At 42.9% G+C, this 18,123-nt stretch overlaps 1 protein-coding gene across 1 annotated transcript; it reads left to right on the top strand.

Annotated features, from left to right (window-relative positions):
- Window positions 1–2,992: 2,992 nt before the first annotated feature.
- LOC103255256 (immunoglobulin alpha Fc receptor-like) lies at window positions 2,993–17,246 on the top strand. The gene is made up of 4 exons (XM_008053222.1): window positions 2,993–3,026; window positions 4,346–4,381; window positions 5,996–6,280; window positions 16,951–17,246. Exons 1-4 carry the CDS (start codon window positions 2,993–2,995, stop codon window positions 17,244–17,246), a joined length of 651 nt encoding a protein of 216 aa, XP_008051413.1.
- Window positions 17,247–18,123: the final 877 nt, after the last annotated feature.

The raw sequence follows: 18,123 nt of genomic DNA, 5'->3' as shown, positions 1-18,123 counted from the left end.
TGCCTCAGCCTCCCAAAGAGTTGCAATTACAGGCATGAGCCACCACACCAGTCAAAAAATAGTATCATTAATCAGGTCATTTTACCTTTAAAATCTGAATTTTCCATTACTCCTCTACTCATTTCAAATACCCAACTAGGAGCAAAGCCATTATTTTCTTTTTCCCAAATCCCACTTGAGTGAGAACAAATAAATAAGCAAATAAATAAGGCAAAAATCACCACAAAGAAAATTAGATTATGATACACTTTATGCAATCTATATCATCAAATATCCAGGTGTCTGAAAGTAAATATGTATGTGGAAATTAACAAAATATGGTAAAAGAAAAAGCACAATTTAAATTTACACAAAGGCCAGACACAGTGGCTCATGCCTGTATTTCCAGTATTTGGGACAGCAGAGGCAGGTGAATCGCTTGAGCCCATGAATTCAAGACAACCTGGGAAACATAACAAGACATCATCTCTACAAAAAAAAATCAAAAATGAGCTGGGCATGGTGGCATGTCCCTGTAGTCCCAGCTACCTGGGAGGCCAAGGTGGAAGGATCACCTGAGCCCAGGAAGTTAAGGCTGCAATGAGCCATGATTGTGCCACTGCACTCCAGCCTGGGTGATAAAGTGAGACTTTGACTCAAAAAAAAAATGTACACAAAATGAAATAGCCATTGTGGGAGCTGATCTACCTACTGAAAGATGAGAAAAGTTCAGGACTTCAAAATACTAGGTGTGTGAGAAGGCAAAAGTGGAGGAAGTAACCAGTCAGAGCACAGCTGGATGCCAGGGATTAAGAAGAGTCAATCCTTCTGCGGTTCACGTTCAGCCACCTCCACGATGATTTTTATGTGTCCTTTTTATGATTTGTAACACTTTGGGACGTTATTAGAGGGCAGATCTACTGTTTGCTCTTTTTGAGGCAGAACTGGATGACAATGTGCGTCGCTGGCCCTTGTTGAGGAAGAGGGAGGTGAGGTGAAAGGTGCTCAGAGGCGCTGGGTCTGTTTGTGTGGGTCTTGTTTTTTATTACAAAACAGATTATCCTTTTCATTACAAGCTGTAGACAGGGCCGGCTTTGAAGGTCCTCACAGCCAGGTGGTCTTCGATCACTCAGGGAGCTGAAACCTGATCCCTTCTGACTCTCATGTCCATTATCTTGGTGTTGGGAAGAACTCTTGGGAAGCTGTCACAACGATTGATTGAACCAAAAAGAAATAAGCAAACTCCTACCACCCTACCCCCATTCCCTACTTTAACATAGAGTAAATTTTGACCTTTTTCTGCTTAGATGATCATTAAGAGTTAGTTGACTTTGTAGCGGATGCAATAAAACTTGGATGGTTTCAGCTCCTGCACCCCCCCCCAAGAAAGAAGGCAGAAGTGATGATGCCTGACAGTGAAAATAATTAGTAGAAAATTTCATTTGGAATATTTGGCTTCCTGTGCTTGATGAATTAGTGATAGCCAGGATTTTACTACCAAATAAAATGATAATATAGAATGCAAGTTTCTTTCTTTAAAGATGGTAAATAGCACCAGAGACAATGCCTCTACATACTGAAGATAACCTCCAGTGCAGGAATATACTGTATGCCTGACCAAGCCCAAGTAAATATACTTTGTCCATGAATCACAGAGATAACACGTGGGTCCAGACCAGGCAAGGCCTCATGGCTTCTGACTGATGGTCCAATGAAGAAAATCTCTGTATACGTGGCATCCACCTTATATTCTACCTAGCCCTTTCCATTTGCAGTTGTGGTTCAAAGATGGATCTGAACACCATTAGACATTGATTTGAGTGAAACACTCACTTGTCATCTGAAACATAAAACGAAATATACAAAGTCTGACAATTCAGTTTGTGAACTTGCCACCATGCATTTACATTGGCAGCATATTACAAACTCAGTAATGTTTCGTAACCTTGGTGTATCCATGTCTCACAGCTGTGTTCCAACATGAGGTGGTGTCCTGATGTGTGGCATGCCTTATTGTTGTTGCATGTTTTTGTGTGCCTGTGCAAGAATGTCGGACCTTGAATCAGAGCAACAAACAGACATTAAACTTCTTGTTGAACTTGGCAACAATGGAGGTGAAATCAGGGACATGTTAGTCCAAGTGTATGGGGATAATGCCATGAAGAACATGACAGTGTATAAATGGATTAAATGTTTTTCTGAGGGGAGAGAAAATGTCACTGATGAAGAGAAGTCAGGACAGCCAGTCATGAAGAGAATTGACAAAAACATTGCAAAAATGTGTCAAGTTGTATGTCAAAATCATTGGCCAGCAGTGAGAAGCAGAGCAAACCAAATAAACATCAATAAAGAAACAGGAAACTCTTAACTGAAAATCTTGCCATGAAAAAGGTATGTGCAAAAATGGCCCTGAAGGAGCTCTTACATCATGACAATGCACAAGCTCACACAGCGCTGTCTATGAGGGAGTTTTTAACCAGTAAACAAATAACCGTATTGGAACACTCTCCCTATTCCCCTGGTCTGGTCCCCAGTGACTCTTTTCTTTACCTGAAGATAAAGGAAATATTGAAAGGAAGACATTTTGATGACATTCAGGACATCAAGGGTAATATGACAATGGCTCTGGTGGCCATTCCAGAAAAAGAGTTCCAAAATTACTTTGACGAGTGGACTAGGAGCTGGCATCAGTGCATAACTCCCCAAGGGAAGTTCTTCAAAGTTGACCATAGTGATATTCATAGTGAGGTATGTAGCACTTTTTCTACGATGAGTTCACAAACTTAATTGTTGGACCTGTAAGTCTTCTCCGGGACCCCACCCTAGAGCAACCCAGAACTAAGTTCTTTGGGAAGGAACTGCTCCTCTTTCTTATGAGGCAATGGATGTAGAAATTCTCTGACGAAGGTCTCTTACCAGACACTTCCTCTGGAACTGGCAGTCTTATAAGTATTCATCATTCTGCTAATGTACACCAACAAGAGTCTAACAGGGCCAAGGCTGTGTCGCCATCATGTTCCCCAGAGACACCACCCTCCTCTATCTTGGTGAGTTTCAAAATCAAAGTGGGCTAGAGAGGAGGGTGGGGGAGTCCCACGATAGTCAGGGCATCTCTTAACATGAGGACTCGGTCATTTGAGTGGCTATCAGGGAGACCTGATCTTGGTGGAGAGATCTTCTTTGCCCAAATATCTGTGACACTCTTTCTGCCCAAGTCCAGGATAGATCATGGTGCTCAATTGTTTCCATTCAACCCATGGCATGCTGTCTAGGGTCCATGACAGTTCCGGGGTTCCTATAAATGAGAAACTTAGAAGCTGGAATCTAGAAGATTAAACTGAAGGATGAGCCTCAAAACTGTGCCTTCTGGCCAGGTGTGTTGGCTCACACCTGTAATCCCAGAACTCTGGGAGGTCGAGACAAGAGGACTGCTTGAGCCCGGGAGTTTGAGACCAGCCTGGGCAGCCATTTCTATTGATTTTTATGTATATCAGATACTTTTTGTTGTTGTTGTTGTGGAGATGTGGGGTACAATTCAGTGTTGGGTGTGTGGACACTGATTACACGGGTACCCTTGTTGATGGGGTGTGTCTCTTCTTCCCCTCGCAGTTTCCCAAGGGGTAGGTTTTCAATCCTTGCTCCTTTCTCTCTCTCCCCACTATTAAAGTGCCTGTTGTTCCCATCTTTTTGTCTGTGTGTACCAGTGTTTAGTTCCCACTATAAGTGAGAACATGTGGTATTGTTTTCTGTATTCATGTTAATTAACTTAGAATAATGGCCTCCACCTGCATCAACATTGCTGCAGAGGACATGATTTTGTTCTCTTTGTGGCTGTGTAGTTATCCATAGTATATTTTTCCCCATAATGTTTATTATATGTGCCACATTTTCATTGTCTAGTCCACTGTGGGCACTTCGGTTGGTTCCACGTTTATGCTGCTGTGAATGGTGCTGCCATAAGCATACAAGTCCAGGTGTCTTTTTGTAGAGGTACTTACACTCCTTTGGGTATATGCCCAGTGGTGGGACTGATGGGTCAAATAGTAAATCTATTTTTGGTTCTTTGAGCAATCTCTAAACTGCTTTCCACAGGGGCTGAACTAGCTTACATTCCCAACAGTGTAGGAATGTTCCCTTTTCTCCACAACCTTGCCAATATCTGTTGTGTTTTTTGACTTTTTAATAAAAGTCATTATAAGTGGTATGAGATGACATCTCAAAAAAAACAGCCCAAAAAACTGTGCTTTCTGTGGAAGAAAAAAAGTGTTTGCGAACCCCATATTCCTCTGCATGTCATTATGTAGAATGATTTGTAATAAAGACAGCAAACCAGAGGACTGAGTTTTCATGAATCTCTCTCTTCCAGTGTTCTGTCTGAGCCAGAAGATGCAGGCACAGGAAGGTGAGTGTTCCTTAAATCTTCCCCAGTGTCTTTAGACCCTCTTGGAAGTTCCAGGACAGAGGGAATGGAGGGAGAGTTTGCAGCCCAGATACAAGGGGGAAACCCAAAAGATCAGGCTTTCTTTATTTTAAAAATGTGCATTTGTTCTTACATGTTTACACTTCTGTCACCTTCAGAATACTCTCCGTTTGAGGCAATACACCTGTCGAGATGTTTTCTCCACTACTCAAAACAGTTTTTGAACTCATCTATTTCGATGCCTTTTAGTGCTTCTGCCGTGTTTATTTCACCTCTTTCACATTGGCAGACATTTCCCTTTGAGGTCACCTTTCATTCAGGGAAACAGATAAAAGTCACTCAGGGCAGGACGGGTGAATAGGGAGGATGGGGCAAGGGAGTCTTGCCGTTTTTAGTCCAAAACTGCTGAACTCACTCAACATGGGATGAGCAGATGCATTGCTATGGTGGAAGAGCCAGTCACAAGTTTGCCACAGCTCGGGACATTTCTTCTGCAACACAGCCTTTCACAACAATGCCCACTGGTGCACAGATGCTGAGGGCTTCCTAGAACACTTACTCTGAGGGGGACACCTGCACTACAAGGCACCCGCCCTCCAAAAGATAATCCTATTTTTTTAGGTCCCCCCCCATAGATGCCAATTTTACTCCCGATTCTAGTCATCTCTACCGTGCTTCCCTTTCACGTGTCCATCTCACAGCCTGTGCCGGGTGAGCCTATTTCCCCAGGAAGGCCTTGCAGCTTACTGAATGCTCACAACTGCAAAAATGAGGAAGCAGACGTCATCCCCGCCCACCATCCTTCCCTAAGTCAAATCTATTCTGTTTTCACAACCTGATCTCTCTAGAGTCCAAGAGACATTAAATTAAGACAATAAGCCAAACACCCACACACACACACATAAAAACACTGTCAGTTCTGTTTCTATGAGGTAGTGGTGAAACTCCTAGAGACAAAAAGTGGATTAGAGGTTAACAGAGACTGTGGCTAGGATGAGTGGCAAGTTATTGCTTAATGTGTACACTTTCTGTTTGGGGAAGCAAAAATGTTAGAAAATAGGCCAGGCAGCATGCTCATGCCTGTAGTCCCAGCACTTTGAAAGACCGAGGTAACAGGATTTCCTGAGCCCAGGGTTTAAAGACCAGCCTGGGCAACATGGCGAGACCTTCTCTCTACCAAAAAAAAATTGTAGCTGGGCATGGTGGCATGGTGCCTACCGTCCCAGCCACTGGGGAGGCTGAGACAGAAGGATCGCCTGAGCCCACGAGGTCGAGAATTTGGTGAGCCATGACTCCAGCCTGGGCGACAGACTGAGACTCTGACTCAAAAAAAAAAAGAAAAATCTAATCTAATAAGTAAATATTGGAAAACAGTGGTGATGGTCACATAACATGGTGAATATAATCAATGCCACTGAATTAATGTTAACATGCGCAAAATGGCATGCTTTATTTTACGTACAAAAAATACCTAAAAAATAAAGAATTGTAGGTCCTTCATGCATTCATTTACTTGCATCCCCCCTGCCCCACAGAGAAGGTCAGGACTGGTTTCCCAGTGGCAACTGACTGAGTCTAGGCTTTACCTTCCCCCAGGAGACTTTCCCAGGCCCATCATATCTGCAGAGTCAGGCCCTGTGATTCCCTGGAACGGATCTGCAAGGATCCGGTGCCAAGGCACTTCAGAGTCTTACCTGTACCAACTGATGAGCTTGAAGAACTCTTCCTACAAGGAGGTGGAGAAGAAGCTGGGAATCCAGAAGGAGGCCAAGTTCATCCTTAACCACATGGACGCAAACAGCGCAGGCCGGTACCAGTGCCGGTACAGGAAGAAATTCAGCTGGTCCCCGTACAGTGCAGACCTGGAGCTGGCTGTGGCAGGTGAGGGGGCATCAGGGGCTCCGGCCTCCAGGAGGATTTGCCTTATTTTTAAGAGAGTTGAGCTTTAGATTTTTTTTTTAATTGAGAAGGTAACTACAGAGAGTTCCCATTACTTTTTTTTTAGTTATGCTCCCCTGCTTGGTTCCACCTTGCTTTAACTCTACCCTGAGACTGGCCTGTGACATTAGAAGAATTTCTAGGTCCTTCAACTACTGACATACATTTTACACAGTGTCTCCTGACATGTCTTCCGCTTCTGACATAGTTCCTTAAACTCTCTGGATACTGTCCATTTTTTTTCCCCCAACACATTACTTTGACTTTAGAGACTATCTTTTGAAAATGGTGTCTCAGCTAAACCCCATGGACCGGTTGCTGGCTCAGACTTGTCAGTGATAGTGTGGGACAGGGTAGGGATCCCATGGGTCCCAGCTCCCATTCCTTAAGAGCAGAGAACACCTGCATCTCTCCTTCTCTTAGCACAGATGCAACTCAGGGAGCAAAGATAAAGAGGAAAGAACAAAATCTTAGGTGCTGCATGCCCACGTTCATGGCAGCACTGTTCACAACAGCCAGGATATGGAAACCACCTAAAAGTCTCTCAATACATGAATAGCTAAAGAAAATGTGGTATAGATGCAAGAACCCCCAAAAAAGCAGAATTATCTTTTGGAGGGCAGGCACCTTTTAGTACAGTCTTCTCCTGCTAGGTAAGTGTTCTAGGAACCCGTCAGCATCCATAGACCAGCTAGCATTGTTGTGAGAGGCTGAGTTTGACTACAATGATTTTTTGTGGGGAGATTTTTTTCAACACATTTGCCCATTTCATAATGGGTGATTTACAAACACACCTGCCCACACCAAACTGAGTGTTCAGCAGTTTGGGGCTAAAAGCAGCATGACCCCCATGCTCCACCATCCCTATTCTCCCGATCTTACCCCAACTGACTTTTTTGTTTGTTTGTTTCCCTGGATGAAAAGAGTCCTCAAAGGGAAGCATTTTGCTGGTGTTGAAGAGGTAAAACAAAAAATGGCAGAAGCACAAAAGACATCAAAATGGATGAGTTCAGAAACTGTTTTGAGCAGTGGAAAAAGTGTCTCGATAGATGCATTGCATCAAACAGAGAGTACTTTGAAGGTGACTGAAGTTTAAACATGTGAGAATAAATATACAATTTTTTTATGAATAAATTCTTGTTTGGGGAATCCCCTCATATACACAAGGGAGTGCTATTCAGTCCTAAAAGAGTAAAACCTTGACATTTGCATCCACGTGGATGAACCTGGAGAGCATTATGTTACGTGAAATAAGCCAGTCAGACACAGAATGACAAATACTACATGATCTCACTTATAAGTGGAATCGAAAAATTTGAACTCATAGAAATAGACAGTAGACTATGGTTACCAGTCGTGGGGGATGAGGGACTGGAGAGATGCAGGCCAAATAATATAAAATTTTAGTTATTTTTTTTTTAGTTGAAGTCTCACTCTGCTGCCCAGGCCAGAGTGCAGTGACATATTCATGGCCACCACAGCCTCAACCGGCTAGGCTCAGGAGATCCTCCCACCTCAGCCTCCTGAGTAGCTGGGACTACAGGTGCCACCATGCCCAGCTAATTTTAAAATGTATTGTAGAGACGAGGTCTCACCAAGTTGCCCAGGCTAGTCTTGAACCCCTGGGCTTAGGCAGTCTCTCGCCTCCACCTCTCAAAGTGCTGGGGTTACAGGTGTGAGACACTGTGCCCAGCCCCAAATTTTAGTTCCATGGGAAAAATAAGTTCGAGAAATCTAGTGTATATCATGATGACTATAGTCAGTAACAATGTATTGTGTACTTGAAAATTCCTAAGACAGAAAATTTCAAGTGTTCTTGCCACAAAAAGTATGTAAGATGTGTCAATTAGTTCAGTTTAGCCATTCCACAATGCATAACTATTTCAAAACATCATGGTGTACAGGACAAATATATAAACAACTTTTTTGACAATTAAAAAAATGCTGGCCAGGTACAGTGGCTCAGTCTGTAATTCCAGCACTTTGGGAGGCCAAGACAAGTGGATTGCCTGAGCCCATGGGTTTGAGACCAGCCTGGACAACTTGGCAAGACCTCATCTCTACAATAAATTAAAAATTAACAGGGTGTGGTAGTGCATGTCTATAGTTCCAGCTACTTGGAAGACTGAGGCAGAAGGATCACTAGCGGGTCAATGCTGGGGTGGCCATGAGTGTGCCACTGCACTCCAGCCTGGGCAACGGAGTGAGACTCCAACTCAAAAAAAAAAAAAAAACACTGCCTGGACAACTTGGTGAGACCTCTTCTCTACAAAAATTCAAAAAATTAGCTGGGTGTGGTGGCATGCACCTGTAGTCCCAGCTACTCGGGAGACAGAGGTGGAAAGATCACTTGAGGCCAAAAGGTCAAGGCTGCAGTAAGCCATGATCATGTCACTGCCTTTCAGCCTGGGTAACAGAGTGAGACCTTGACTCAAAATAAAATAGTTACTTTTGCAGTTCATGAGTGTGATGAGGGGGTTTTCACACTCATGTGTAAGCTGTAAGTCTCTCTAACCTTTTTGACACTTTAGCCATCTGATACAAAAATAAAATTTTTCAATAGATAATATATTTTTTTAAAAAAACATTGCTAACAGCTCACTCTCTTCTCTCTTAGGCTTCTATGAAAAACCCTTCCTCTCTACAGATAGGAAGACAGTCCGTCTTGTGTTGATGCCAGGAGAGAACATTTCCTTCATGTGCAGCTCAGCACACATCTCATTTGATAGATTTTCACTGGCCAAGGAGGGAGAAGCCCCTCTTCCACAGAACCAAGACGGACTAGACCAGGGTTACTTCACCCTGGGTCCCGTGAACACCAGTCTTGCAGGGAGCTACAAGTGCTATGGTTGGAACAGCAGCAGTCCCTATCTGTGGTCAGCCCCCAGCGAGGCCCTGGAGGTTATTGTCAAAGGTGATGTGTGCTTACGACTAGTTGAAGCTAGAGTTGAGTGCGGGTGGTGAAAGAATTACCAAGACAGCAGTGAATTAAGAAAGGCCAACTGGCTGGGCTCGGTGGCTCAGCCTGTAATCCCGTGCTTTGGGAGGCCGAGGTGAGTGGATTGCCTGAGCCCGTGGGCTCGAGACCCGCCTGGGCAACTTGGCAGACCTCATCTCTACAATAAATTTTTTTAAAAAAATTAACCGGGCATGATAGTGCACGCCTGTAGTTCCAGCTACTTGGAAGACTGAGGTGGAAGGATTGCCACAGCCCAGCAGGGCAAGGCTGCGATGGCCGGGAGCATGCCACAGCACTCCAGTCTGGGCAACAGAGTGAGTCTCCAACTCAAAAAATAAAAAATAAAAATAAAAGAAAGGTCCATTTATTATAGGAAAGATACAAAGATTTCCTGTAAGGGAGCAGAGGGAAAGCAGGGCAAAGGGAGACTGTCGTCTATTGTCTGTAAAGAGGTAGGGCCATTGGGTTTTTTTTTATGTAGGACAATGTTAAGGAGCTTAACTGTCAGAATTATTGTGCTAAGAGGGTTGTGTGTCCACATTGCTCAGAATAACTGATTCTGGCTATCTATTTTGCCAGAATTGTTTAACCATGGTTGACTGAGTTTGGTAGCTCAGCCTGTCATCCCAGCACTTTGGGAGGCCAATGCGAGTGGATTGCCTGAGCCCACAGGTTTGAGACCAGCCTGGGTAACTTGGCAAAACCTTGTCTCTACAATAAATCAAAAAAAAATTAGCCAGGCATGGTGGCATGTGCCTGTATTTCCAACTACTTGGAAGGCCAAGTCAGAGGGATGGCAGGAGCCCAGCAGGCCAACACTGGGGTGCAGGTGAGCATGCCACTGCACTCCACCCTGGGCGATGGGGTGAGACTCTGACTCAAAAAAAAATGGTCATTTGTTTTTTGTAACATAATCAGCAGGGATTTTTGTAACATAATCAGCAAGTTTTTGCCTTTGTAACATGGTTATTATGGTTTTATAGCTTTGGCAAGTTTTACTCTGAGACCTTTTACCTTAATATATTTAACACAATTGTTGTTGACCTATTGAGGTCTTATCTTCCTCCACAATAGGTGCCTACAAGTCCCGCCTGTGTATGTCCAGGTTGACTGTCCAGAGTCTTGTTACCAGGCAGGACTATGAAGCAGTGCACTGAGAAAGAGAAGAAAGCAAAGACTCACTTACTTAAAGACTGTGAAAATGGGGTTTCTCATCCACCCCACATTTGACCTTCTCATCCTTTTTAGAGTTTTCCAGAGTCCATTGAAAACACAGGGTCTGTTGAGAAAGAAGGGGCCAACCTTCAGAGTCATGTATTTAGAGGCTGGGTTGAGACTGTAGATACCAGACTCTTTTCCAGTTGCAGCTGGAAATCCTTAAACTAGCCTACTGTGCTAGATTCTGCTGGGCACAGTGGCTCATGCCTGTAATCCCAGCCCTTTCGGAGGCCAAGCCAAAAGGATTGCCTGAGCCCAGGGGTTTGAGACCAGCCTAGGCAACTTGATGTGACCTCGTCTCTAAAATAAATCAAAAAATTAGCCAGGCATGGTGGCATATGCCTGTAGTCCCAGCTATTCAGGAGACTGAGGCTGAAAGATGACCTGAGCCCAGCAGGCTGAGGCTGCAGTAGCTGTGAGCAAGCCTCTGCACTCCAGCCCTGGGCAACAGAGTGAGACTCTGACTCAAAAAAAATAACAAATAAAAATAAAGTTATCACTGTGTGCAATGGCTCATGCCTGTAATCCCAGCACTTTGGGAGGAAGAGGTGAGAGAATTGCCTGAGTCCAAGGGTTTGAAAACAGCCTGAGCAACTTGATGAGACCTCATCTCTACAATAAATCAAAAAATTAGCCAGGCATGGTGGTGCACGCCTATGGCTCCAATTACTTGGAAAGCTGAGGTGGAAGGATCACCTAAACCCAGCAGGTTGAGGCTTCGGTGGCTGTGAGCATGCCACTGCACTCCAACCTGGTTGACAGAGTAAGACTCTGACTCTAAATAAATAAAATTACCTATTGAATTAGAATTCACTGTGATAGATTGAATGGGAACTGGGTGCTCATGGGAAGGAATCTTAGAAACATTATATGAGCCCAATTTTATATTGTTGCGTAATCAGTCTGTTAGAGAGAAAAAACAAGAGTTATGATTCAAGAAAGCAACTTCCATTTCATCTCTCATATCTACCTTGAGAAAAAGCTAACATTGTCCCAGTCAAGCTCATGCTAAGCAATAGGGTAGTGAGACTACCCTATTGCTTAGCATGAGCTTGACTGGGACAATGTTAGCTTGACTGGGACAATGTTAGCAATGTTAGCAAGGTCACGCAGGCCACAATGGTCTTTTCAAAGAATGGTAATGGACAATTAATCATCCATGTAGGAGAAGCGAAATAAAATCAAACACAAAGATCAATTCCAAGTGCATTAAAGACCTAATTGCAGGCTGGGCTTAGTGGCTCAGCCTGTAATCCCAGCACTTTGGGAGGCCAAGACAGGTGGATTGCCTGATCCTGCAGGTTCAAGACCATCCTGGGCAATTTGGTGAGACCTCGTCTCTACAATAAATAAAAAATTAGCCAGGTGTTGTAGTGTGTGCCTGTAGTTCTGGTTACTTAGAAGGTTAAGGTGGAAGCATCACCAGAGCCCAGCAGGCCGACACCAGGGTGGCCGTGAGCATGCCACTGCACTCCAGCCTAGCCTGGGCAATGGAGTGAGACTCCAACTCAAAAAAAAGGTCTAATTGCAAAATATTTTGAGTTTAAGAAGACAATACAGAAGAAGACCATCTTGACACTGGAGTAGGAGATTTCTAGAACAACATAAATAGCTACTTACCCTAAAGAAAAGGATTAATACATTCAATCAAATTAAACTTAAGAATGTATACCCATTAAAAGAAACCATGGAGAATCTGCTGTTATGCAGTGACTCATTCCTATAATTCCAGCAATTTTGGAGGCTGAGGCAGGATGATTGCTTGAGGCCTGGAGTTTGAGATCAGCCTTGACAACAAAGTGAGACCTTGTTTCTACCAGAAAAAAAAAGAAAGAAAAATCAGCCAGGTGTGATGTCACATGCCTGTACATTCAGCTACATGGGAAACTGAGGCAGGGAAATCACTTGAGCCCAGGAGTTGGAGGTCAGGGTGAGCCATGATCATGCCACAGCACTGCAGCCTGGGTGACAGAGGGAGGCCCTATTGTTAAAAGAAAAAAAAAAGAGAAAGGGAAAAGCACATTATGGTGTATATAACTGACAAAAAAATAGACTCCCAACGATGTACTAACCAGGTCTGACCCTACTTAGCTTCCAAGATCAGAACAGATCTGGCACATTCAGGGTGGAATAACTGTAGACATAGACTCAATATTTTTTTAACGACTTCTATAAAATCAAATCAATCTTTAAAAGCAGGCTGCAGAGCCAGGCTCGGTGGCTCAGCCTGTAATCCCGTGCTTTGGGAGGCTGAGGTGAGTAGATTGCCTGAGTCCACGGGTTCGAGATCCGCCCAGGCAACTTGGCGAGACCTCATCTCTACAATAAATTTTTTTTCAAAAACTAGCCGGGCGTGGTAGCGTGCACCTGTAGTTCTAGCTACTTGAAAGACTAAGGCGGAAGGATCACTGGAGCCCAGCAGGTCGATGCTGCGGTGGCCGGGAGCATGCCACTGCACTCCAGTCTGGGCGATAGAGTGAGACTCCAACTCAAAAAAAAAAAAAAAGCAGGCTGCAGAAGAATGGGCAGAACCCATAAACAATCTAGCTAAAGAGGCAAGACAAATGTTAATATGCATATTGATAGGTACTTAATTGTCAACCAGGAAAAGGCAAAATAAAACTACGATGAGATGTCTTCCCATATGCCTTTGATTTAAAAATATTAAACTCTGGCCAGGCTCGGAGGCTCAGCCTATAATCCCAGAACTTTGGGAGGCCGAGGTGGGTGGATTGCCTGAGCCTGCAGGTTCAAGACCTGCCAGGGCAACTTGCAAGACCTCATCTCTACAGTAAATAAAAAATTAGCCAAGCGTGGTAGCACACGCCTGTAGTTCTGGCTACTTGGAAGGCTGAGGCAGAAGGATCGCCAGAGCCCAGCAGGTCGACGCTGGGGTGGCCGTGGGTGTGTCACTGCACTCCAGCCTGGGCGACAGAGTAAGACTCCAACTCAATGTATATTTTAAAAACTCTGAACATAGTGATGGGAAGGATGGAGAGTAAAAGGTACCCTCATACACAGTTCACAAAAGTATAAATCGGTACAATGTCTTTGAAAATCAGTTTGGCATCACCTAGTATGCTGTGCACATCCTGTAACTAGCAAGTCCACTCGTGTACTTATATGATAAAGGAGGGGTCAGCAGACTATGAGATAACATGCCCACAGGCCAAATCTCTCTCTTTCTCCTCTCTCCCTCCCTTTATCCCTCTCTCTCTCCTCTCTCCCTTCCACCTCTCTCCTTGTCTGTCTCCCTCCTCCCTCTCTCTTTCTCCCTCTCTCCCCCTATTCACTCATCTATACATCTATTGAGAGAGTTAATGTTACTAAATACTTCTTTCTGCACGTATTATGTGATTTTTAACATCTTGATATGGTGAATCATAGCATGTTATATGGATACATACATTTGTAGACTATCGCCCATATTAAGAAACAAAGAATTGGGCAACCCCTCAGTTCCCCTCCCACTGTGGGAACTTTTCTGTCCTCTCAACAATCCTGCTTTCAAAAAAAAAAAAAAGAAAGAATTGCAATCGCTGTAGGACCCTAAACCCCATTCCCCATAGAATTCTCCTCCTACTTTCCCTGGAGAGAAACAATGTTGTTTGGGGGATGGATCTTGCCTTTATTTTTAATGCATTTTTGGGATCCACATGTCTCTAGACAATGAATTGCTTACTTTGGTAGAGTTTGCAATTGGTGTAAATGGACTACAGGATACACACAGGCATATTTGTTTTTATTTATCTTTATATGTAAAAGATGTATTTATTTTTATTATTTCACCTGAATTTCATCCATTTTCAATGGCAATAAGTCTTCTATTGAGAGAGTGTATAACATTTTATCAAAAGTATGCTGATGTGGGCTGGGCACAGTGGCTCATGCCTATAATCCCAGCACTTTGGGAGTCTGAGGTGAGAGGTTTGTCTAAGTCCAGGGGTTCTAGACCAGCCTGGGCAACTTAGAGAGACCTCACCCCTACAATAAATCAAAAAATGAGTGGGGCATGGTGCCACACACCTGTAGTTCCAGCTGCTTGGAAGGTTGAGGTGGAAGGATCACCTGAGCCCAGAAGCCAAGGCTGTGGTGGCCATGAGCATGCCACTGCACTCCAGTCTGGCAACGGAGTAAGACTCCAACTCAAAAAAAAATTTTTTTCAAAGTAATGCTGATATGAATTTGTATTATCCAGTGGTTTCACTATCACAAACAAGGTTAATATGAAAAGACTTGTGCAAGTGTCCTATTGTATCTAAGCACCTATGTTCTATTAGCACAAAGACTGGCAAACTTCTTTGATAACAGGTCAAAGCATAAATATCTTCAATTCTGCAAATCTTACGATCTCAGTGGCAACTGCTCAATGCTACTTCCACAGAATGAATGCAGTTGCAGGCAAGATGTAAATGAATAAGCATGTTGCATTACAATAAATCTTTAAGGGTGCTGATATTTGAATGTCATAACATTTTTGTATGTCCTGAAATATTAATATTCTTCTTTTAGTTTTTTTCAATGACTTACAAAAAACATGCTTAGCTCATGGACCATACAAAAACAGGCAGTGAGCTGGATTTGACCTATGGGCCATGGTTTGCTGACTCTCTCCTTTAGGACATACCTAATGAGCAGAATTGCTGATTTATAGGATATGCACATGACTGTTGATGCCACATGATGCCAACCATCTTCCAAGGAGATTGTACCAATCCACACTCCTATCAGCAGTGTATGAGAATGCTTTCTGCTTCGTATTCTTCCCATCACTGTGATTTGTTAGGGATTTAATATTTTTAAATCAAGAGCAAGAAAAGATAGCTTGTTTTAGCTTTAATTTACCTTTCCTTGACTGATAGTTAAGCACATATTGACATGTATATTTAACTCATCTCTTTGTGAAATGCTTGTTCATGTGTTTTTCCCATTCTTATATAGTCTCACTTGTGTTAATTGGTTGGATTTGATGTATAGTGGGATATTTTTTAATTCTTGATTCTTTTTTAGTTATAGGCGTCATAAATTTGTTTTTCCCTTTCCCTATGATTTATTTTGATGGAAATTAGTTTTCAAACTTACTTTGGCTGAGCATGGTGGCTCACACCTATAATTCCAGCACTTTGGGAGGCAGAGGCAATGATTGCCTGAGTCCAGGGGTTCAAGACCAGCCTAAACAACTTAGCAAGACCTCATCTCTACAATACATCAAAAGATTAATAGAGCATGGTGGCATGCACCTGTAGTTCAAGCTACTTGGAAGGCTGAGGCAAAGGATTGCCTATGCCCAGCAGGTCAAGGCTATAGTAGCCATGAGCGTGCCACTGCACTCCAGCCTGAGCAATAGAGTGAGACTCCAACTCAGTCAATAAAACAAAACTTAACTTGGTTGAATTTGTTAATCTCTTCCTTTAGAGTATCTACTGTATCTTGTTTTAGAAATTATCTCCTTTTTGACCAGGTGCAGTGGCTCATACCTGTAAATGCCAGCACTTTGGGAGGCCAAGCCAAGAGTTTTACTTGAGCCTAGGAGTTCAAGATGAGGTAACATAGTGAGGCCTGATCTCTACAAAAAATTAATTGGCCAGGCCTGGTGGCATGCACCTGTAGTCCCAACTGACTACTTAGGAGGCTGAGGCAGAAGACTCACCTGCACCCAAGAGGTTGAGGCTGTGATGACTATGATCATGCTACTCAAAAAAAAAATTATCTCCTATTCCAGCCTCATGATTATTTCTTTCTGTATTATTTTCTCAACTTGAAACATTTCGCATTTTTTAGATCTCTAATCCATCTGGAATTGATTTTTGTATTTTTAAAGGAGGATATTTACTAGGATTTTCAAGCATCATAATTTCAGTGTTATTATAGGATATCCTTGAGAATAACATAGACTATTTAGTCATTATAACAAACAAAGAAAGAAAAAAGTTACAGAGAAAAGTAATGTCAAGCAAAGGTCACACAATAGTGGAGATACAGTTTACCTAAGTTTATCTGAAATTTGCCTCCCACCTACTTTCCAGGTACCAATGGTGCTGTATCCCTTGCTTTGTATGAAAGAAACACAAACTTTCTGTAAGGTGAGGACAGATAAGAGAATTTGGGGTTCTGGTTATTTGGAGGTATAGCAGAGAAGCGATTAGATATTTGGCGAAATCACCAAGTTGGAGGAGAGAATGAAAAGAAAACACAACCCCCCCATCATGACACCTTCCTCTGTTTACAAGATTCCCCTGGGAGCCACATCCCCCTGCCCTTGGACGCAGGCTTTAGACTGATAAGTACCATGCTTGTGAAACATGAACTCCTCGAAGAGGAGGTCTGAGGGAACCACATTTTGGCAAGTGAATAGGGACATGACCTCCTGTTACTGGGGTTGGGATGAACTGGAATGCAACCAACAATCATTTACCTCTCTGATTTATGTCTCTAGATGCCATTAATCAAGATTACACACTGTGGAATTTGATCCGCCTCGGCATGGCTGGACTGGTCCTCATGGCTCTCTTGGCAGTATTGGCCGAACACTGGCACAACCAAAGGATGCCACACCAGGAGGGCTGGCCAAACTTGGCCGAGCCTAGCTGGGGAAAACAAAAATGTCAGGCGGAATGGACCTTTGGACAAACACCCAGTGGCTGCAGGCAAATGCCTGAAGGCAGATATGGGTCAGGACTTGTGGAGGCCAACAAAACTCCTTGGAGGACGCAAGGGAGACAGCAGCACTAAGAAGATCCATTTCCAAACCAATCAAAGAGTGTTTTCTTACATGGATCTGACACTATCTGCACCCTACCTTTATGCATATTCATTGTGATTTTCCATCTTTATCTGCCTTTTGATTTCCTCTATCCTTTTTATTTTCTTAATTTTCTCTTCTTTTATATTTTTTAATGTGTCTTTATTAAACACAAAAAATTGGTAAGCATGCCAAACATATTCAGTGACCTCCCCCCTTTTGTCTTACAGTATATGTTTTATTCATCAATAAATGACAAGAGTAAAAGTATAAAGAGTAAAAGTAAAAGAGTAAAAGTAAAAGAGTAAAAGTATAAATCCTATAGAAGGATTATCCTATTTGCTTCAAAAACCCCATTTCCATGGAATTTTAATACAAGGAAAATATAAACATTGGCAATTATTTATTTTTATATATTATTTAAAAATATAATATATACTTCTGTATTATTTAACCACTATAGAGCTTAAGATGTTCCACTGTGCCCCAAGGGACTGGTGTACTCCAAAATGAATCTAGAAGAATGGATAACTCACTGGGAGAGGCATCTTTCTCTTCAGATGAGTTTATCTTTCACTGGGATTCCAGTTTCATGAAGTTGGTTCATCAACAAGAAGAGTTTGTCATATAAGCAATTTAAAAACAATAAACCATCCATATTGAACTCAGAAGGCATTTTTGTATTATTTAGTGTGAGACTACCTGTTATTAAAAATAATAGACCGGGCATGGTTCTCAGCCTATAATCCCAGCATTATAGGAGGCCAAGGCAAGAAGATTGCCTGAGCCTTGGAGTTCGAGACCAACCTGGGCAACTTGGTGAGACCTCATCTCTACAATAAATCACAAAAACTAACCAAGTATGGC

The sequence above is a fragment of the Carlito syrichta genome, unplaced genomic scaffold, assembly GCF_000164805.1.
Source record: "Carlito syrichta isolate Samal-C Ts95f unplaced genomic scaffold, Tarsius_syrichta-2.0.1 Scaffold287968, whole genome shotgun sequence".
NCBI lineage: Eukaryota > Metazoa > Chordata > Mammalia > Primates > Tarsiidae > Carlito > Carlito syrichta.
This window is presented reverse-complemented; position numbering and strand designations above follow the sequence as displayed.

What these genes read in the sequence shown, in the direction of transcription:
- LOC103255256 (XM_008053222.1), top strand. Translation starts at nt 2,993, where the DNA reads ATGTTCCCCAGAGACACCACCCTCCTCTATCTTG. An exon ending in GAAGATGCAGGCACAGGAAG is followed by an intron (nt 4,382 to 5,995) that starts GTGAGTGTTCCT and finishes ACCTTCCCCCAG; the next exon opens with GAGACTTTCCCAGGCCCATC. An exon ending in CCTGGAGCTGGCTGTGGCAG is followed by an intron (nt 6,281 to 16,950) that starts GTGAGGGGGCAT and finishes TTATGTCTCTAG; the next exon opens with ATGCCATTAATCAAGATTAC.